This window comes from Aulonocara stuartgranti, assembly GCF_965226115.1.
Source record: "Aulonocara stuartgranti genome assembly, chromosome: 7".
Classification (NCBI taxonomy): Eukaryota; Metazoa; Chordata; class Actinopteri; order Cichliformes; family Cichlidae; genus Aulonocara; species Aulonocara stuartgranti.
The window spans coordinates 35,042,100-35,065,830 of record NC_138945.1 but is presented as its reverse complement, the minus strand read 5'-3'; the positions used below and the strand labels follow the sequence as shown (position 1 = coordinate 35,065,830).

General features: G+C 40.1%; 1 protein-coding gene across 1 annotated transcript; it reads right to left on the bottom strand.

Annotated features, from left to right (window-relative positions):
* Positions 1-350: 350 nt before the first annotated feature.
* On the bottom strand, positions 351-19,310 carry tmc2a (transmembrane channel-like 2a; the record flags this gene model as incomplete). Its single annotated transcript, XM_082542650.1, has 20 exons — positions 19,238-19,310; positions 17,028-17,066; positions 16,466-16,925; positions 16,190-16,345; positions 15,977-16,067; positions 15,807-15,888; positions 15,605-15,711; positions 14,764-14,862; positions 9,097-9,239; positions 8,686-8,833; positions 7,963-8,151; positions 7,675-7,854; positions 3,631-3,789; positions 3,358-3,486; positions 1,994-2,061; positions 1,548-1,787; positions 1,327-1,452; positions 1,124-1,202; positions 661-778; positions 351-565 (listed from the first exon to the last, which is right to left on the bottom strand). The coding sequence occupies exons 1-20, from the start codon at positions 19,272-19,274 to the stop codon at positions 351-353; spliced, it is 2,865 nt and encodes a 954-aa protein (XP_082398776.1). The 5' UTR covers positions 19,275-19,310.
* Between the last annotated feature and the right edge of the window lie 4,421 nt (positions 19,311-23,731).

The following is a 23,731-nucleotide window of genomic DNA, read 5'->3' as shown; positions in this document are numbered from 1 at the left end:
ATATGACTATATATATGACTATATATGACTTTCCCCATTTTTCCTCTCCCTTTCTTTGTATTATTATGATCTAGACATGACACCAAAAATGCAATGTCAGATATACCAAGTTTAGACAGAACCAAGGGACATCCCATTTGGGTCATACATTTGCCTGAAAGGGCTAAATATGGTTGCAGTGTACCCACTAAGCAAACATAGATGAACTGTACTGTATGTTACAGATTATAGGTTCAAAATATCCAAAATATCTTTCCAGCTGACTTCAAGGAGCTATTAAAAGTATTTAGTGAAATTAAGAAAGACTGAGGAATGAAAACCGCCTGCAGGAACATCAGTTTCTCCCACTGTTATCTCGGAGGGGGCCCTCTCCCACGGCCTCGACCCGGTCCAGCACCTGGACCTGGTCCAGGTCCTCTGGGTCCAGGTGGCCTGCTTACTGGCCCTCGAGCATTAGGGTTGGACGACGCTAGAGCCACATCTTTCTGCAGGTTAACACCTTTACCAGCTGTCCCGGGTTTTGTCTTTGTTGGTTTTGGTTTTGGTTCTTGCTCTGGTGGTTTTTCTGTTCAGAGAGAGAGAAATGGTTATTGTCCACGTTGTAGTCTAATCAGAGTTATGCTTTGAAAGTCAACGCGATCATCAGGATGTAGTTCTGACCAGGCTCTGGTGGAGCAGGGGGAATGAGGGATCGGTTCGGTAGAAGGTCCTCCAGGTCTTTCATGACCTGGTTGGTGGTGTCTGCATTGTTCCTTCGATTCTTCTCTTCATCGCGAGCCTGGATTAAAAAATAGAGTTAGGCATAATAGTTTTGGAGGATCTATTAGATGCACACGATATATTGCTAAGCCTGGTCTTCGAGTATGATATGATATAAACAAGAAAAGTTTGGGAATTCCAGCTGGCTTGTTCATTGAGCAGAACTTTATGTGCCCTGAGGTGAAAATGAATGTCTCTACCAAACATCATGACCACTATCACTTGCTATGATATGATATTTTAACCTGTGTCTGACATTTCTGCTAAAAAGGTATTAATCCTATAGTTTATGCAGTTCTCAGCTCTAGAGCAAGAGCCCTATTCAGCACGTGTGCAGAATGAACTTTGGACTTTTTCTACACACCATCTTCATCTTTTTCTTCAGCTCCATGTTGGAGTTTTGGTATGCCTCGGATACTGAGTTCAAATAATAGATGGCGAGTCTGTGAAAGAGATAGGACAGGATTCATTTTCTTTTTTAGTGGCTTCAAATGAAAAAGTGGGATTTTGAGTAATTCTACACCTGCATGTAGGCCAGAGTGTGGTTTTATGGGTGTTTACACTCACACCATGAGAAGTACAGCTGGTATAATGAGACCGGGGTTAGCTGCATAGCTAAAGAGTGTTCCCATGAAGGCCGGCAGGTCCAGGTCAATCGTCTCCATGATTATGTCAAACATCTTGTCCTTTCCACTGCAAACAATAACTTACTCGCTGCATTTCATAATAGCAATATAATAGCACTTCATGTATCTTTTTTTCGGATTAATATCTGTGCTTTTTATCACCTGAAAGGTCCACAGTCAAACGAAGGTGGCAGCGTCATGATGGTGTAGACAACAGGTAACAGGCTAAGGAAGAGCACGAGGAGCAGGAGACCCATGTAGAAGTTGTTGGACTTAGAGGCCTTGAAAACTCTCTCGTGGGGGACGTTAGTGGCCATCACAGCCCAACACTGATAGTACATGGAGCTGAGGAGGCGGAGCACATTGATGCCCACCAGCCCGGGGGCATAAAATGCACCCATCCTTATATCAAAAAGGATCAAGTGAGCAGGTAAATACCAAAACAAGATTGATTTACCACCAGAAATAGGTCAAATTTAAAAACACTGAGTAGGAAGAAATATATTATAATGATCACAAAAATGGTTTCTCAGCTTTAGAGTGGCTCGATAAATACAAGGGTTGCAGGTCAGTGTACATGACGCTCATAGGTAAAGTAAAGTTTGTACCAAATCATGCCTTGATTGAAGACCAATCCAAGAACATTTCCACTGATGTCAAACTCGCCGTATGATGGCTGAAGTGATCAGAGACAAGTATTAGTTTCACAGCAAAACAGACTAGTGGGCCATAATATTTTTCAGCTAAATAAATTAATATAAAGGCACCAACTCTTGTCAAGTGGCCATGTCCCTAACTCCAGTATCCAGATGGATGAGTTATAAAAGAAATCATGAATCTTTTTGAAGGATGAAATTATCCAAAGAATGTTAAAATCATTTTTGGGCGTAGCTGTAACCATGTGTAGTTGGGTATCATACATGGGCGTCTACAGGGATTGACTCGCTTCTGGATTCGGTCTCAATTGGTCATTTATAGGAAGTGCAGTTATTGACCACTTACCTAATCCAATCAGACTTTGTTATAATCATTGGTAGAATGGCTAATAGTGAATCATTCTACAAACTATTTACTAGAATGAATGCAAGAATACAATTTTACATCAAGTTTGGTTTCATTTTGAGCCTGGCACTTCCAGACGTTTCTTCCTGTTAAAAGGGAGTTTTTCCTTCCCACTGTTGTCAAGTATTTGCTCAGAGGGGGTCATCTGCTTTTTTGGGATTTTCTCTGTATCATTGTAGGGTCTTTACCTTACCTTATAAAGCACCTCGAGGTGGCTGTTGAATTTAACTGAAACCTCTCTTATGGTGACAGTTTTTTTCAGGCAAATCCCTCAACATTCATGAAACTACCAATAGTACCAAGGACACTAGCAAAAAACACAACTAGAGAAAAATCCATTTGGATGGATAAGGTGAGAGCCAGTGTTTATGGCCACCACCTGCAAGAACATTACTTTTATGGGGAAGTTGTCTTTTTGTTTTCACCTCTACACTTGTATTTTTTTTTTCACATTCATTGGTTTATGATGGTTTTATAAACAATGCTTTATAATTCCTAACCAGAGAGATTAATATTTTTGAAGTTTAACAGACTTTGTGTTTTACTATGATAATCAAGTGTCTTATAAATTTTTGTTGAGCAATGTTTCATCAAAGGTTTCATCAGATGCTTAATTCAAATATCCAGTGTCTGGTATTCCTAAATGAAATCCATATTATTACATGTTGTTTTTACAGAAGACATATTTACATCTCATGAAAGCAACAGGTGTGACTGAATGATTGCTTGATTCCATTTGGTCCTAATTTGAGGCTCCTCTTGTGCACGCTGGCTCAACATGCTATAGCTCACTTTGTAAATGTGAAATGTCCCCTGGGTAAAATGCCTCTTCCACCTCAAAAGTTACTACAATGTCCACAGATAAGAAGGGGCTGTGGAGTGTTTATATTAATTTAATTAAGAGACTTACAAATCCAGCCTCCAGGTCCCAGCACCAGCAGTAGTTAAGGAAACGTACAATCACAGCTCGGGCAAAGTCACCAATCAGGATGGTTAGGTAGGACACCTGGATGTCTGACACGGTCAGCTTCACAAACTCCTGGAACAGCACAGTTATACATAAATTTTAACACTTCTAATTCGTGCCGTTAAAAAATTCACCAAGCCTGTTAGTTTTCTGTGGTTGTGGTTTTACTTGTGATTGAGATGTTTATTATAAATGAAAATAAGTTGTCATTTGTACAATGCCCACTGCAGTCTCCCAGCATGGTCCTCTAATGACATCAGCTGGATCCATTGGAGGCGGGGTGGCTTCTGAGTCATTCATCAGACGTGAGTAGTTGGCGTAGTACTCCTTCATGGCCCAGATGGAGGCGTTCTTTATGGACTGCTCTTCCTCCAGCTGAAGGGAACAAAGAGGATAATCAGTCAGTAAATTTTCACACAGCGGACATATTGTTACAATTAGTCAAGTCAAGTCAAGTCAAGTTTATTTATAGAGCACATTTAAAAACAACCAAGGCTGACCAAAGTGCTGTACAGTAAATACAGATAAAAATACAATAGAACACAATTTCGTAATAACACCTCGCTGATAAAAATAAAATAAAAATATATAAAACAAATAAATTAAACCTTTCTAAAAGCCAATGAAAAGAGGTGAGTTTTAAGAGCGGTTTTAAAAGTTTCTAGGCTTTTGGAGAGTCTGACGTGAGGAGGTAAACTGTTCCACAGTCTGGGTGCAGCCACAGCAAACGCCCTCTCTCCCTTTGTCTTTAATTTATACCTGGGAACATCTAAAAGCATCAGGTCGGCTGACCTCAAAGATCTCCTGGGGCGATAAGTACTAAGGAGTTCTGACAGGTAAGAAGGTGCAGTGCCATTTAAAACCTTAAAAGCCAGCAATAAGATTTTAAAATCAATCCTAAAGGCAACTGGGAGCCAGTGGAGAGAGCAGAGAACCGGAGTGATGTGGTCTCTTTTTTTTGAACCGGTCAACAGGTGAGCGGCAGCGTTCTGCACCAGTTGAAGGCGATGTAGACAGGAACGATCTAGGCCAGCATAGAGGGAATTGCAGTAGTCTAGCCGTGAAGTAATAAAAGCATAGACCACTCTTGCTAGATCGTTCCTGCAAAGGTAAGACTTGACTTTGGCTAAAATCCGCAAATGATAAAAAGATCCCTTAACTACAGAGCTGATTTGTTTATCAAGTTTAAAAGCATTGTCAAAAATAACACCAAGACTCTTAATGGAAGAAGTGCAATCGGAGGTTAGGGGTCCCAAAAAGTCAAGAGAGAAGTTGGGATCTTTAGGAAGCCCAAACACAATGACTTCAGTTTTGCTTTCATTAAGGTGTAAGAAGTTAAGAGTCATCCAAGTCTTAATGTCAGACAAGCAGGAGAGTAGCGGCTGCAAAGAAACATTGCAGTTCAACCTCAGAGGGAGGTAGATTACATGGGTATATAACTCAAGGCCACTATAAAATATTGGCAGCAAGCCCTATTTTATACACAATGGAACATAAAATGTTTAACCTTTTCATGCATAATGGTCACTACAGTGGACAGCTATTCAAAAGCTGTTTTCTTGTATTTGTGTCAGTGTTGATGATATACTTGCACATAAACCACTACATTGGACACTGATGTGTCACTCCATACCCTGCCACTCACTGATCGTTTAGTGTTACTATAGATGTATGACGTGTTTCATTGTAATTATTGCTATTTAACCCTGTCATGCATAGGGATGGGTACCGGTGTCCAGTGCCATGATGGCACCGGTTCTGATATAAACGGTAGTAACCAGACCGAAAAGCAGCGCACATTTCGGTGCTTTATTTCGGTGCTTTTTTTTTCCTGAGCTGTGATACACTTTAGATTCTAGCCAATCATTTTACGTTTCCGAGGATAGTAGGCGGGGCCAGGTACGTACGTTCTGTTAGAGCAGAGCTACAGATTAAAAATGCCCAAGGCGAAGCGGTCAAAAGTCTGGCTGTACTTCATAGCAAAATATGCAAACTCAGCAGCCTGCAACAAGTGCTTTAAGCTGATACTGTGATACTGTCAAAGGAGGAAACACCTCAAATCCAATGAAACACCTGGCGACGCATAGCGTTTTTTTTAAAAGCCCAGAAATGCGCCGTATTTGATAGCTTGTTGCGAGACCTCACACCGAGCACATCTACTGCGGGTGGGTTGCCTGTTATGCAACATCCCCCAAAAACACGAAGAGGAGAGTCCTGGCCCCTAGCCCTGCCAGTGTAGCAGACATGATGACGGATGATGGTGGCAGCAGCAGCCGTTCTTCTCTGCGTGAGTAGCTAATTTACGTTGAGTAGGCTAACCACGTTATTACATTAATGCATGTAAGGTGAACTAGCAAACATCATCATAGCTACATGCGGCTGTCTTCTTGTTTGATGGCAGATACTCCCTTCACCCTGGCTAAAAAGACCAAAGAAAAAGTGGAAAACAGTTAAACATGAGAGGTTTAGGACAAAGTTTGTGTTTTTTCCATTGTTTAAGCACTGCTTCCAGCCAAGAGTGATACCATATATGCCCCATAGCTGCAGAAAAGGCTAACATTGTTATATTTTTACAAAAAACAGCTGAACATGAGAGGTTTTTGGACCAATTTTGTGTTCTCCATTCTTTAAGCACCGGTTTGAGCACCGTTTAAGCACCGGCACCGTTTCAAAAGTACCGATTTGGCACCGGTATCGGATAAAACCTAAACGATACCCATCCCTAGTCATGCATGAATTATGACAACCCCAATCAGGATTTTTTCTTAAGTATTTTTATGCACCGTTTCATGCCTAAAGATGAATAAAAATACTTAAGAAAACAATCCTGATTGAGGTTGTCATAATTCATGCATGAAAGGGTTAAACTCAGACTTTGTAGGTGTTTATTCAAATATTAGCTCATTTTGAATTTGACAGCAACATGTCTCAAGAATATTGGGACAGGGGACAAAAGGCTGGAAAATTAAGTGGTGCTATACAGAACAGCTAATTAAGTTAACTGGCAACAGGTCAGTAACATGATAGGGGTAAAGATAGGCAGACATTGTCCATCCATCCGCTTCCGCTTCTCAGGGTTGCGGGGTGAGAGGCAGGGTACAGCCTGGACAGGTCACCAGCGCAGGGCTAACACATAGATGGGAGACAACCAATCGCCCTCGCTTTCACACCAATTTAGTGTTTCCTATTAACCTTTTCCCACCCTAGATAAGACTTTATTGATCCCACGGCGGGGAAATTTCTGCGTTACCTCAGCTCAGCTGTATGTCTTTGGACTGTGGGAGGAAGCCAGAGTACCTGGGGAGAACCCATGTGAATGCAGGAAGAACATGAAAACTCCACAGAGAAAGACCCGGCCTGATGGCGGAACTGAACTCAGGGCCTTCTTGCTGTGAGGCAACGGTGCTAACCACCGTGCCATCATGTTGCCTGGCAGACATTGTTAATAATTCAGCTTTGTGATAATCTACAGTACATAAATTCATCAAAAGATTCAGAGAATGTAAAGAAATTCCTGTGTGCAAGGAACAAGGTCGAAATCAATACTGGATGCCTGTGATGTTTAGGCCTTGCTGCATTACAAACAGGTATGATTCTGTGAGCAGCTGGTGTCCTCAGTTCCCAGATGTTTACAGACTGGACAGGATGCTACCCAGTGATAAATATGGCCTTACGCCACTTTTTTCTTTTTAATTTTGTCAGTTTCAACATTAGATTTTTTTTTTTATGTTTTATTGTGAATGAAATATGGGTTTGAGATCATTACATTCTAATTTTATTTGCATTTTAAACAACATCCCAGTTTCCCAGGAATTGGAGTTGTACATGCATTGTTAAATGTAAGATTTAGAGAAGCGCTAATGGATTCTAATGACTAAGGGTGTACACATTCAACCTTTAGAAATCCAGACAAAATAAATAAACAAGAAGAGTCTATAAAGTTTTGCTAGAGACCCTTAATTGGAAAAGATTCTCATTCAATTAAACAGTTTGCAATGTAGATGATGTACCCTAATGTTTATAATGTGCAATATTTATTTATTTATTTGTACAAACTGCAACAGCCAGAAAAATAAAATGTAAATCTTTACATGAGAGGTAAATTCTCAACATGACCAGTCAATTTCAGTAACATATGTAACTATTACTATGTCAGTGTGTTTCTCTACAAGGTTCAACTTTGGTTCAACTTTACCATAACAGAGATAAACGTGCTACTGTCTAAGTGGACAAATTAAATGGAGACAACAGCTGCAATACCTTGGTGTTGACCTCATCAAACAGGGCGAACAGAAACGTGTAGAGGTTTCCGAGGAAAAGGGCAAAGATGCGTCCGAGCTGCCATTTGAGGGCGATCCGAGGATGGTAGTCCTCCAGCTCAGCAATGGTCTCAAACAGAGGTGGACACACCAGGCCCAGAAGAGACATGACAATCTCCATCTGAAAAAAGTCAAAATTATTCATAAGCTTTTTTTAAAAAAATCTTCATCATCTTTACATGAACTGAGGTGAAGTATTCAACAGCATTGTGAGTCTGACCATTATTACCTCATTCTTCTCATACCAGCTGAGGTCGTCCCTTGTGGCAAACTCCTGAGATCTCTTCACCACAAAGTAGATGAGGTACCCACTGCCGCCGAGGCTACAGGTGATCAGGAAGTTAGCCAGGACTCTGAGGAACCTGCGCAGGTGGATGTTCTCGTCCTTCTGGTTCTCCTGCTCGTCCACAATGGACTCCTGTTCTTATCAAAACATGAGGGGAACTGACTGTCAGTAAAGCGCTTTTTTATTATAATGAGCAGTTCTAAACCCTCAAATAACTAAGCTATTATAGAGACTAAAATCACAGATAAGGTCATTTATGATGCTATTATATTTCATACAGGAATACAATTTTTATTGGCCTTATTTATGTTTATCCTCACTGTTTACTTTATCTGTGATAGAGCTAAAGTGTTCTCATGTCATTAATTATTATTTTAAGTTACATTAATGCCTAAAGGCTTCACCAGCAGTAAATCTTGCTAATCTGGGTCTGTTAGCCAAGGATCGCTACAAAACATTATAAACATCGGAAGCTGTAAATTATAATATAATAATATGTAATAATATGATATAAAATAACACATACATATATTTTGCACAAGTTTCCTTGTTAGACCTATGGGTCAATTCCTGTAAAAACTGCAAAAATATTGTAAATGAAGTAGATTGGATGTTGTATATATTCCATATTGAGCATCCCGAAGGCTTTAGGATTGTTCTGGTTACCTTGAAACTGGTGGTGATGGAGGCGTACTTGTTGTCAGCGGTCTCCGCATTGCCAATGAGGTAATCCCAGCTGGTGAACATCTTCCAGGCGAAGGTGAAGTCTGAATCCTCCCCATCTCCACCACCAACATCAGCATTTTTGGCCATTCTACAAGCAAAGAAAATAAAAATACCATACCTACTAACTCATCTTCAGTTTCTACATTATTTAATGATGATGATGTAATTTATAGTTAAAGACATATTTTTTCGCAAACTGCTCGGCGCTTTTGGATAAAAAGCAAAATAAATGTATCAAAATATATCCCTGCATACATCCGATTTCTTAACTCTGCAATGAATCTGCGACCACCTGGTTTGTGATGTATGTGACTGAACTGGCACGCATCCACGCATGTACTGTACACTCACGTGCGGATCACAAGCATCAGGCTGTAGCCGAAAGTGCCAATGCCGACCATGAGGTAGGACAAAGGTAGCCTGAACTTCAGCACGCCGACGGTCCTCTGGTCGTTGTAATATCCGTAGAACAGCACTGAATATTTGCAGTACCCCTGAGAATGGAAGAAATGTCATTTTGGATGCCATGTTTTCTCACTTATCTTCTTGCCTATAGATCCAAAGGGGTAATACTGAAAATAGCAGAAATTTAAATGACGAGTTGCTCTGCCAGAGATCTGTCAGTTATCGTGTGCCTGTCTGTGCCAGGTGGTTTTCAATATATATTATAATATATATATTAAAAAAAAAACTTTTCTAACTATTCAGATCATTATGAGTGCTCAAACACAGGAAAAGTGAATATTCATTCCAACTCAAGTGACTTTGCTTTAGCTAAAACATCTTTGATGGATCACCAAAGGTTCCTGCATATAGAAAAAGAAAATCACGCAAACACATGCGTTCAACGGCAGCACATTTACAACAGCCTCACAGCACACACAGACTTATAGGACACACACGCAAGCCATGCTTGTTCATATTAGTGAATATACACACACATAGTCAGACTTATGGAGCCTCTCTTTCTATTTACAAACAAGTGATGTTTCCACATTCTCTTCACCTGTCTAAACGAAATACCCAGCCTACATCATTAGACATACACACACAATTATGGGCACACTAAGGTTTGCCACATGGAATGTAAATGGAGCTGGCACCAGAGAAAAAAGGTTAAAGATATTTAACCAGCTTAAAAAACTACAGGCAGATGTTGTTTTATTACAAGAGACTCACAGGCCTGTCACAGGTTTAAACGAACTTAAAACACCTGAGTTTCCTAATATGTTTGCAGCCTGTTATAATTCTAGACAACGGGGAGTAGCAATTTTAATACATAAAAATGTTAATTTTACAGTACTCGATACAGTTATAGATCCAGAGGGCAGATTCCTTATTATTAAATTATCAGTATTTAACAAAAAGCTATGTATTGTAAGTATATATGGTCCAAATGTTGATGTTGACCCTCACTCTTTCACAGATTTTTTAGTGCACTCTCTGAACACCTTGATTGCACACTTATTCTTGGAGGCGACCTCAACCTTGGACTAAATGAAGAAATGGATAGGCTCAACACAACAGGAACTCAGCGCAATTGGCAGTCCACAAATATAATCAAACAGTTTATGAGCGACTATGGTCTTTGCAATGCATGGCGCTCCCTTCACCCCAGCAGTAAGGAATATACTTTCTTCTCACATGTCCATCACTCCTACTCTCGTCTGGATTATTTTTTGGTCAGCAGCTCACTGCTGAGTGACATTTCAGATACTGAGATTCACCCTATAGCTGTCAGCGATTACGCTCCTGTATCTTTAACACTAATACATAAGAAGAACGCTACACCAAGTAAAAACTGGAGATTCAATACATCGCTGCTCAAAGATGAAGACTTTATTAAATATTTTAAAAAAGAGTAGACTATAATGACACTCCCAGAACATCAGCTTCTGTTCTATGGGAAGCAGGGAAAGCTGTGATGAGAGGTAAAATAATTTCTTTCTCATCACACAAAGAAGAAAACAAAAATATTCAGAAAAAACATCAAATCCTTAGAAGAAGCCTACGCGTGGGACCAAGATCAAGAAATAATGAACAAAATATGCAAAACAAAACTAGAATTAAATGAAATTATTAATTAAAAAAAAACAGAATTCCTAGTACAAAGACTTCGCTTGTAGAATTTTGAACACAGTAAAAAATCAGGTCGATTTCTAGCTAACCAGTTAAAAATAAAGAAAGAAAAAACAACTATATGTGCTGTTAAAGATTTATCTGGAAACACAACATATGACCCTGGAAGAATAAACAACATTTTTAGGGATTTCTATGAAACTCTATATTCACCACAAATAAACCCGTCTAAAAATGAAATTGATCTGTTTCTTGACAACGTAACTCTTCCAAAATTACTAGAGTCAAGCAATGGCACTGGATTCACCACTGACGCCAGGTGAACTCCAGGAAGCCCTGATTAGTATGCCTAATAATAAGGCTCCAGGTCCAGACGACTACCCTGCAGAATTCTACAAAGAATTCTGGACAATTCTGGCACCAGTATTCCACAGAATGTTGCAGGAAATCAAGGAAAATGGCAGACTACCACCAAATATGAATTCTGCCAACATTAATCTCCTGCTAAAACCAGGCAAAGACCCTTTATTTCCCTCAAGCTATCGTCCAATATCCCTTATAAATGCAGACCTCAAAATAATCTGCAAAGCTCTCTCAAAAAGATTAGAGAAGATAACCCCCCTCTTAATTCATCCTGACCAAACTGGTTTCATAAAAGGTCGGCACTCACAGCTCTGGCACTCATCAACAAACGCACGTAGATTACTTAATTTAATAGACCACTCATGCAGTAAAAACATTGAAACCACAACATTATCTCTAGATGCAGAAAAAGCGTTTGACAGAGTTAACTGGAAATTTTTATTTGGTTTTGGAAACTCTTTCATAAACTGGCTAAAAATATTATATAATTCCCCAACAGCTTGTGTCAGAACAAATGACCAGACATCCTCCAGCTTCTGTCTCCTGAGGAGCACCAGGCAGGGATGCCCACTCTCCCCTTCACTTTTTGCAATTTTTATCGAACCACTAGCAGCAGCATTTAGACAAGATACACCATAAAATGTAAGAACGTAGAACATAAAATCAGTCTCTATGCGGATGATGTGTTGCTTTTTCTGCAAAACACACAAACCAACCTCTCTGAGGTAATTACTCTAATAAACTGGTTTTCAAGAGTTTCAGATTATTCAATTAACTGGCCAAAATCTACAGTTCTTCCAGTTAACTGCTCCCTCCATAATTCTTCTTCTGCCCCACTACAATCTGGAAATATTAAATATTTAGGTATTAATGTCCCTCCGAAGCTTTCAGACTTAACTAAATTAAACCACATCCCACTTCTAAAGAAAGTAGAAGGTCATCTGACTAGATGGAGATCTCTACCCATATCACTCATGGGAAGGGTGGCCACTATAAAAATGATGATCTTGCCAAAAATAAATTACTTATTTTTAATGATCCCGAACAAACCATCACAAGATTGGTTCAGATCCCTAGACTCGTATGTTTCTAAATTCCTTTGGAAAGATAAACCCCCGCGTATCATCTTAAAAACGCTACAAAGAACCAAGGACAAAGGAGGATTAGATCTGCCTAATTTTCAACAATATTTCTTAGCCAACAGGCTTCAGTTCATCTCAGAATGGTTAAAACATACCTTCTTAGATTAGCCCTGGCTAGATGCTGAACAGGCACTATGCAATGATCTAGAGATTTCAGACCTACCATTTATCAGCTCAAACATCAAAACATGAATGTTTTAAAAGCATCAACATAATCTCTTCTTTGACAGCATGGTGGGAGTTTCTAAAAATGACAGAGTCTTCATTAGTCCCATGCAGACGTACACCTATCTGGAATAACCCTGACATATTACAAAACAATAATATGATTAATTTTCCAGAATTGAGTTGTAAAGGAATTAAATACTTAGAACATATATTAGAGGGAACAGAGTTTATTCCATTTGACAGACTAGTTGCACAATATGGGATCAACAAGAAAAGATTTTTAGAATATCAACAAATTAAATCCATAGTAAAAAAGAAATTTAACCTCAGTCAAGTTGAATTGCAAACACCACCAAGTGCGGTACATTTTTTTACTCTTAAATCCCCTAAATTATTATCTAAAATATACAGAACACTTTCTAAAATAGATGAATCAATATCACTTCCTATTGCAAAGTGGGAAGCAGATTTGTCAGTCGGCTTAGACCAAAACTTCTGGTCTCAGATTTGCTTAAAAACCTTTAAATTGATTAGAAATCCCAGTCTGCAATTAATACAATACAAAATACTACATAGAGTGCACTATACAGGTCATCGGATGTTCCAGATGGGCTTTACATCTTCCAACGACTGCTCACACTGTCAAGGCAATACACCAGACAATTACATCCACGCTCTTTGGTTCTGTCCACCAGTGCAGAAGTTTTGGCGCGAAATATGTAAAGACTTATCAAAGTGTCTGAAATGTAACATTCCAACTTCCCCTTTAGTGTGCTTGTTGGGCAAATTGGATGATGTCACTACAGAAACTAATACAGTCCACATGGTTTTTACTGCCCTATGCATTGACAAGAAAACGGTCCTCATGAACTGGAAAAATAAAAATAATCTTAATACTAGCCAATATAGAAACCATAATATAGATCACATTAGCCTCGATACAGCCTCTGCCACCACATTAGATCAATCCCTCTGGGCTCCTTTGATCGGCTCCATCACCTAGCGGGGGTGGGTTGCCAGTGTGGTTGATGTGGAGGTTGGGACGGGCTTAGGGCGTCTGGAGACTCCCTAGGGACGTTATCCCTGGAGGGCTTAACACAGGGGTTGGGGTTAGTGGCACTGGTTGCTCTTAGAGGGTGTTCTCCTTGTGGCTGCGTGGGGGAGCTGGCCCCAGGGAGGGGCATCTTGCTCCTCCCTTCTTTTCCTCCCCATCCCCGGCTGCCTCCCTCTTCCCGCTCCAACACACTAACCCACACAAGTAGGGCCTTGGGGTGCGGGTGCGTTGGTGGTTCTTGGTGTCCGGGGCTGGGCGCTCAGGCATGTACCAGCTCACTCCCAGTGACTACTTGGCGGGGCCTGGTGCCTGTTGCTCGGTCAGGCCTCTTCCGGGGCAAAGGGGGCCCTCGGGCCTCTGGGCCTGCGGCTCAGTTCACTCTGGCACAGCTGGCTGCTGGCAGAGCCGGCGGGCACGCTACTGCAGCCCCCTCTGGCTTCTGCTCCGTGGCTACTGGGTGACCCCTCATCTGGGGCTCTTCCCAGGAGGGTGGCACGGATGCCCCTCCGGTGGTCCTCCTTGGGCTCTCGCACTCTGGGGCCTCTGGATGTCTGGGGCCTGGATCTCCTCCATGCCTGCTTCATGCCCTTCATGGCTCTCTACATCCTCTAGCAGACCATTACATGGGGAAACCTTTTGAATACAAGCACGCTGATCCACACAGGTGTGCACACGGGTGTTCACTGTTCATAGACATAAACTACACCTTTATTGGCTGCTATTTCCAAGCACATTGTGCGCTGCGTGTCCTGCTTGCTACACAACAACATTCAATATTTAGTATTTACTGCTGTTTACACTTAGCTAGATAACGTGATGGTGTTGTGTTTAGTATGTTGCTCTGTTTTTTTTGCTTGTTTTCTCTTCTTTTTCTCTCAACAGGTGACTCAGGAGATTTTTTTTCTCTTTTAAGTGCCCTTTCTCACTGTCCGTCTTCCCTTCTGTTTTTCTTTTCCTTCATCTTTCTTTCTCCCTTTCCTATCCCTCATCATGTCTGTCCCGTCTGTAACAACTGAAAATAAAATAAAATAAACAATAACAACAAAGGTTGATCAAATGGACAAATACAGCAAGGCCGTGATGATCCATCTGGCGAAGTAAATCCATTGGGTATCCTTGTTGGTCTTCAGACAACAATTCTGACGGCTAAAGAAACAAATGGGACAGGCAAAAAAAAGAAAAAGAAAATAATTCATTTTGTGCTAAACTCACATTGAAGTCCATGAGGACAGAGTAGTCTTGAGCAGTATCCTGCTCTGCTCTGGGTACAGTCTTCCTGGGAATAGACCCATAGGGAAGACCCATCAGGACCTGGAGACAACATAAAACAATGAATTTGTGCAAATTTCAAATATCACCCAGCAAGTTCTTCCTGGCAACATGGCGACAAATCCCAGTTTTAACAATTAATAGTTCTTAAATGTTCTTAAATGAGAGTTTAATAAAAGAAAGGTTTTGTCTTCACTGTCCTGAAAACTGGACATGCTTTCAAAATGTGTGGATGATCAGTGTGACATTCCTAACAATGGTAAATTTATGTGCAAGAAAGCTTTTATATTGTCCTTTTATCGATTAAAAAAAAGACTCGAGAGGGAAAAAAAAAAAAGGGGGGGGGGGCCTGTGAGATCAACTCCATCTCCCAACTGCTACCTCTGAAGTCCAGTTCTTATCTTAATGAACTAACTGACCCAGGAGCTGACCGAACCACAGCGGCAGCTTGGATTTATAATGCATAAGGAGATGTTTGTCTCACGTGAAGTTTGTCAACTGAAGTAAACGAGAATTTATATGGAGGTAAAGGTAAATGGCTTCAAAGTGTTGTTTATATAGTGAAAAATGGGTGTTTGGTAATTCCTGTCTGTGTAGGTGGAGACTACATTAGGTTGGTGTCTTTACACAACCATTTAATTACAAAATTAACTGTCAATCAATCCCATTGGATTAAACAAAGCCATATTTGTTGCCTTGTAACTGGACCATCAACATCTGACCATCAACGGTACAGTGTTTACATTTACGTATTTTTCTGGGTAAGAGGACAACATGATGTCACCTCAGGGATGACCACAAGTCCAAAGGTGAATCCAAAAAGCACAAGGTTCATGCCGTACATCCATCGCAGGAAAATAAAGTAAGATGCAACGGATGACCCAAAGTGACCTGGGGACAGTGAGAACATTTTTAGTTTTTGCATCTGCCCAGAAGGAGTTTTCCATTGCTGCTAAACACAGATGAGCTGTAAACAATAAACTTACTTTCCACCTCCTTGATCTTCCTCTCCCATGGGATGCACGCTGTTCTGAAATTTTCAAAATCCCTCTGAAACTTGATCCATTTCTTAGATTTAAAAAACAAAACAAGACAGCAAATTAGAGAAGCAGAGCACAAGCAAACACAAGGATAAAATCTAAATATTGTGCCTAACCTTTGTCATCATCACTTTGTAGGCATACCACTTTCGGCCTTTCCCTTTCCCCAAAGCGCCTTCAAACTTATCCACAAATTCTTGAGCTTCCCTGTGAAGAAATGGGAAAACATTTTCATTAGAATGCAATAAACCATTTTTAAAATACAAATATTTTAGTCCAAGATAAGTTTCATGTTAAAATATGAGTAACATGAGAAAGAAGGAGATTACTTTAGGAGTTTGAGCCTCCGCTGCATCCTCCAAGGCTTATTCCTGATGTTGGCGATGAGTTTCTTCTTCTCCTCCACCTCCTCCATCAGCCGAGCCATCTCTCCCTCTGACATGGACTCCTCTTCCTCACTCGAGTTGGAGTTGGAATCTGATGAACTGGGGAGGAAAGGACAGACGGAGTCAAATCCTGCATAAACGACTGTTAGGGAATTCAGAGGAGTCTTCAGAGAATCTTAAAGATTCATCACGAGGGTACGATGACTTCCTCTGACCTACCTGTCACCCTTTTTCTTTTTCTTCTTCTTGTCCTTGTCATCATCTTTGCCCTTGCCCTTCCCTTTCCCTTTGCCATCACCCTTCTTACCCTTGGTCTCCTCTTCTTCTTCCTCCTTCTTTCCTTTCTTCCCTCCTCCCTTCTTTCCCTTCTTTCCTTTCCCCACATCACTGTCCTCCTCATCACTGTCCTGGGCTTTGCCTCCTTTCTTCTTATTGGCTGCTCCTCCTCTCTTCCTCTTGGGAGGCTCATCCTCGCTTTCATCCTCATCATCATTGCCACCACGTTTCTTGGCCAGCTTCTTCCTGTTTGCTCCTCTACGCCCCCTGGGAGCTTCGTCTTCCTCCTCATCGTCCTCATCATCATCATCATCACTGGCCGGTTTTTTGCCTCGTCCTCGTCCCTTTACGCCTCCTCTTCCTCCCGCCTGCCTCCTGTTCCCTCTCCTCTGAGTGGCACCATCTGTGTAAACCGCACGATTGATATTCTGAGCATTTAATTAGACTCTCAACTTTTCATCGTTGTTATAAAGAAGTTTGGTGAACTGCAGTTTTATTCACTCACCGTCACTTTCACTTAAATCTCCGTCTATCTCGATGCCAACTGAGGAAGAACACAAAGACACACAATCAAAAAGAAAACAACACAATCAAGTAATCACCTCGGCTTAAACCATATCAGCTGCCTGCCCCAGAACAGCAGATATCATTTACAGACTCTTTGCCTGCAGGATATTTTAGTATCGACTGGCTTCTTGATATAAGATGATGTGTTTAAAATGCATTCAGACTGCCTATGTGGTTCTCAAGACAAAAAGGACTCCAGGCCACATGTGATTAAAAACAAAAGTACATAAAACTTTATTAACTTAACCTGGGGGTCATTACTGCTCAAGATTTCAAGTTGCAGAAGGTTTTCAACCCGTGTGATGCCAACTGTATCATATTTACTACACAGGTTTTTGTGAGTTTTTGAGACGTTCACATTATGAGTGTAATTGTTTTCCCAAAAACCTAAATAAATTACCCAATAGATTACCCAATTAAACACAAAAACAAATTAATATTTAAATGTTTTTTTATTTGTCAGAGGTTCAGTTAATTCAATCAATACTTTTTTAAAATTGAATTTTCTGGCTTTTATTTCATGAATCTGTTGAATGTTCTTGGGTGATTTTTTTTTTTAAATAACCAGTGCAAGGTCACTGGAACTTATACCAGCTGACTTTGGTTAAGAGGCAGAGTACACCCTCAACAGATCACTAATACTGGCCAACACAGAGAGACTGCCAACCACACACTCCCACGTGTACACCTCTATAATTACAGACATACTTCACAAACAAGTCTTTGAGCTGTGGAACGAAGCTCAGAGAGAACTGATGAGGTTTATTCTCCTGGAGCATGCAGTCTGCTTTTAGTATAATGTTAAATGCCAAGAAAACAGATTGATGTAAAAAAAATAAATTACTATTATTTTAGAGCGAGCAGAAAGATACGCCAACACACTAAAGTTACTGATGACTACACTGTATATAAATTTCAGGACAGTAACTAAAACTGATACTTCAAGCAGAAGATAATTTGATGTTGTTCTCTTTCTTTATTTACTGCATTTCCATATGTGTTTGCAGATTTTTCAGTAAACCGCAGCATCTTTTTCTCAAAACAAAACAAAAAAAACACAAAAAAACAAATGCAAGATGCAAAAAACTTGAAAATACAAGAAGTGTTGTGCAACACTGGCTCTGGAAACTAACTCTCGTGCAAGTACACAACGTGAAAAGGGCAAGAAATAAACTGACTATAGAAACACTGGGAACTCTTTAGATGAAGAGACACAGCAGGGAGGAGGACAGGTGAAGACAGTCAGGGCACAGCAGACAATCACAAAGAGGAAGTAAAACTACTGCAAGACATGAGATAGCTGAGAGCATGTAGACAAGAAAGATTCTGAATATATTATGCAGGGAAAACTTACACACACACACACACACACACACACACACACACACACACACACACACACACACACACACACACACACACACATCATGTATTTGCAATATTAACTGAGCCTCTTGCCCCATTCATTAGTCTGGACAGCACCTCACTGCACTATAGAGCACTTTAGAGACAGGTATTGTTACACTGCACTGATCTGTTACATGCACTTGTATTTTGTATCATGTTGTGCATTGTTGGATGTGTCTTGGGTGAGCAGACCAAGACTAATTCCTTCCCTGGGTTGCAGAAGTGGTGAAAGTAAATGTGAAGTTGAACTTAAGGAAGGAACACAACCCTAACCTGTAAAATTAGTGGGGTGGGTTTTAAAGATAGAAATATAATTTCATAATTAGTAACATACTAGTTTCATGTTGTCCCACAAAAAGATACTGCCATATTTTTTTTTGCCCTGCGTGCATCAGGACAAGAGCAACAAGAGAGAACATCCTGAGCTATAAAGCATCCTTCGCCAGCTTTGAGAGCGTTTAAAGTCGTGCAGGTTTTTAGCTACAATTACACAATTAACTCTTACACTGTGAGTGTTGCATTGATCCAAAAAGAGAAAGCAGCCAAATTACATCAGGATCAGGATGAGGCCACAAGTTAGTGGATTAATTTGAACATTAAAGAAGGAAGCCAACATGATGTTAGGCCCTAGACCAAAAGTAAAAAGGCTTGAATCGTCCTTGAATAGGTAAACCTGTCTGCACTTTCTTCAATTACCAATGAAACTAAATGAATCCTCCAGTCCTCCAGCCATTAACTTACCTTCTTCCATTTTCGCTGCATCACTTTTTCTCGGCATGATGAAAAATAGGACGTGTCTGACTCTCTCCGTCCTCTGCAGCACTTACAGATCCCGACCTCCTCAGCTGGCTGACTCTCCTTTGCCTTGGATGCCCGCCAAGCACCCAACTCAGGTATCCAGTCCTGTCACTATGGCGACTGTGAGCTGCTCAGCAGGTGAGTTCGTGGTTAAGTCAAGCAAATTCTGGAAACCAAAGGTGATCCCTCTTGGACAGGCTGTTATCCTCAGAAGCTGCGACACTTACGTTTTATTAACATACAGATGCTATGGCTGATTGTGTGAGTGTGTGTGTCTTCACGGCTCTTCCCAACAGACCAAAGATCCAGATTATCTAATGCACCTCTTACTTGTGTTGTTACTTGACCACACATACATACAAACACATACACACACCACCACCAGGCCAGACATCCTAAAGATTTAATGAAGGTTTTGGTTTCTATCTGTCCATCACAGTAAGCAGGCAGCAAACACCTTGAGGTGACCTTGCAGCCCTCATACGTTTTTGTTTTAGTTAATAAAAACAAGGCAGGTGTTGGAATCAGCTCACCTGAAGCAGAGGCTGATCAAGTGTGTTGAGACAGAAACGGTAACAGCAGCGTAACGCATCGAGGACTCATTAAATAATAGAACAGGGCTCATTTTTCACATCCAAAATGATTCCATTACACGGTTGTCAGCTCCAACAGGTAAGAGGTGGATTACATCTTTTAAGATCTGTTGCCTATTCACAGAATATTGGCACATACCATGTGAATAGTGCCATGGAAGGCATTGCCATGAAGCCTCCAGATACACAGTTTTTGTGCTGATACTAATGCCAGAAGAGGTTTGATATCATCTGGCTTTAGTGTACACACTGCGTCCAGCTTTTAGGTACAGTCTATGATATAACTCCAGTTCAGTGTGCATGTGAAATACTCCTGAAAGCTTGTATTAGCAATTGTTGCTTAGCCACCCGGTAGATACTGACGAACACTGACACATTTAAATTTAATCCTTAAAATTTACAAAAATAAATATATCAACTTTGTAATCACAGGGTGTGCAACTTTAAATTATTTAATAAAACTGCTTATTTCTTATTTATTTTACAATAATGTATGCCTGGCAGAAAAAAAATCCAGTGTTTCTGAATCAATATTTCATGCAAGGCCATCATAAAATATGCATAAGCAGTTAGAAATTAAAGGCTCAGGTGTGGTGAGTGTTGTAATATTGACTGTACATCTGCAGTGGCACTATTAATTAGCATATTTAAAAAAGTGCCTTGTTTCTCCCTATCCCCCTCTGATCTAAAACATGCTGGGGACCCACTACTCAGGCACCCTCCTGCTGGGTCTGGGCTTGGCTCAGAGCAAACCAGTCATGGTATACTGCTTCAGAGGCTCTGAATGAGGACGCAACCCTGTTTTTCAATGCACACAGATGTTTTTCCAGTTCCTTCCCGCTATGGCTGTTCCATCTCCTGTCATCCGTGGTAAAACTGGTCCGTGCCATTGGACCAAACAAAAGATCAAACAGCCGGACAGCACCCCATCACGCACACTTGTTGTTACGTCACTGTGTTATTTTGTCAGTATTTTGCCCCACTGCCTTTTCTTTTCTATGACTTTTTGTTTTCAAAACTATATATTTTCTAAAGTACTGGTGACCATACAATGTATATAACTTTAATTTAAACCCTTAACTTCTTCTATAGTTTATACTGGCTGTATGTTTATGTTACAATAAGAAGCCCACACTGGAGCTCCAGGTCTTTGTTCACGTTTTACTCCTTAAATTATGTCTACTGGGCCACCTGGTGGTGGGTCATGATAATACAAGCAACTCAAATCCTTAAATATGGAAGTATATGTAAATTAATATGAACTAAGATTTGATTTTGAGATCATGTTAAGTATTTAAATGGTTAATCAAACTTCATACAATGTGAGGAATTACTCACTTTTTCTTAGTTTCTGTTAACCTGTTGCTCTTAGGTTTTTGCTATATTGGCTGAGAAAGGCTGGTTGATTATAGCAAAGGTCTGTCTTCACGTCATCTCATCTTGAGCTGAGGTGAATATAAAACAGCCTGTAAGTAAATGAACATTTTCTGTATTTTATTATGAGGAAAATTTGGGTTTATTAGATTTCTAAATCACTTTTTCACTCTTTTCTCCTTTTATCTCCTTTGTCTTGGACATTTATACTTTCTTTAACCAACTTCAGTTATTTCTGTGGAACCTGAGAGCCAAATAAGACGGCCACAGCAGAACAGCGGCTGAATCCAAAAAACAATACGCAATAGTAATAACATTTATGCTATAAATAATCTCCTGGAGAAACAACCATGTCATCGCCCTCTTTTATGGACATACTCAGACTGCAGGAAGGCCAGAGGACAGTGGTCTGTGTACACTAAAGACAGCCCTTCTGTTCCTGTATGGTAAACACAAGTGTTACGTAAACCCGAGAGCTTCAACTGGGTCAGCACCCAGTTGTAGGCAAACACAGAGGAGGAAAGTACATTTTGTAATTACACAAAATTAAAAAAAACTTTTTCAAAAATACCTTGCCTAGTAAATTAAAATTGTTTTTCTTCCCAGTGAATTTGCACTGACTGTTTGAAGATTACTTTACTGCAGTTAACACATGAAGTGCCCAGAGGAAGATAACAAGGAGACATATAAAAAAAAACAAACAAAAAAAAAAAAACCTCAACTCACTCTATTATTCTGGATAGAGATGAGAGCCTGTGGGGGTGGTGGGGAACAAAAGTGTACATGTTGCTTTCTTGTGCCTGATAAGTGAGTACACTCTGCACTTGTGGATCAAAACAGGGAGCAGGTGTCATAATGTGACCCGAGGCCAGCGCTCACTGAAGCAGGCCCTGTTGAGTCACATGGAAACGACAGCCTGCAGCCTGGAAATGTCAACTGGATGTTGTGTGCATGCCCTTTAGGGGGAAATGTTACAGTAGTATCTCAATTTTTACTAAAGAATGCTGAAAATATGTGAAAAAATGTTCAATAATTTATTCATTGAGCAATATAACATCTCTAGAGACAGTTAAATGCAACTTCCACTCACTTACAGTTGATAAATACACCAATCCAAAAATAAATAAATAAAAAAATCCACACATAAAAATGAAAGAAATATTAATTTTCTTTATTGACATGCCTCGTGTACAGTTTCAAACATTGGTCCTGTGAACAGCATGCTGTAGCTCATTACTGTCACCAGGGGGTCAGTGTCACAAACAACCAGTCTGTGGACTATCAATGGCTCAGTCACAGTAGAGCAAGTATCCCAAAAGTCTCACTGTAAAGAACAAATCTTTGAGCTTAAAATGTAAGAAATGAAGGTGTAAAATTGGCAGCTCATTGTCCAGACTGTCCTGGAATTATAAAATGGAAGGTTTTTGTTACTTCAGAGTTCTACATTTTTATTTTACTTTTTTTGTTAAAACAAGACAAAACGAAAAACACAAATCGGGAACTTTTCTGTTGTTTAATTATCCATCACTCAGTGACTTTGTTGTAATGATCAAAGGTGAGTTCTTTAATGGGGGTAGGGGACTGAAACTCATGAAAATACTGTTAAAAAGTCCTACGTGTTTGTGTATTTATTACGCAAAAACATTTATTCATACATGTGTAATGACAAAGTTGAATCCTAATTTTCTAAGGTTTCATTGTGAAATGCATGCTCAACTGGGTTAAGATCAGGTGACTGAGGTGGCCATTTAACAATGTTGTTCTGGTACACGATCTGTCCAAAGAATGCTTTTGCAGAACTATGATGGCTGTCTTAGAAAAAAAATTTCTTCTTCTTTTAGCAAAGTCCAATCAACCCTTTCTATTCTTGAGACTTATGAATAGCTTGCACCTTGCAGTGAACCCTCTGTATTTACTTTCATGCAGTCTTGTCTTTATGGTAGATTTGGAAATCGATACCCTGACCTCTTCAGGTATGGATATTGTTAACTTGGCTTGTTGTTGTGAAGGAGTTTCTCATCACCACGGAACTTATTCTGGGAACATTTCTCCAGTACTTTCTTTCTCAGGATGCACAAAACCTTTCCCTTTTATAATATTTTGGCAATTTATCAGATGGGTTGGGTTTTTCGGCAGCTTTTTATCATTTTATCCAAAACAAATCTCAAGCCACCTTCACCCCATTCATTTAAACAGGTTGCAGTATCTTATTGCCGTTTAATGGTACCAAAGTTGCCTTGAAGACGGCAACTGACAGCAAGTTGATGCAGACCATTTTTCCACCCAGTCTCCAAACATCATTTTCCCTAGTGATTAAGGATAAGTGAGTGTCTGTGCTGTCTGTGCCTTATAGTAGGTAAAGTAGGTAAATACCTTCACAAACAGCCACAAAAGCAGGACTATGAGCAGTGTGGCTTTAATAGTATTTATTAAAGTTTGTTTTCAAGTCATGTCTGTAGTTTTCTCATGC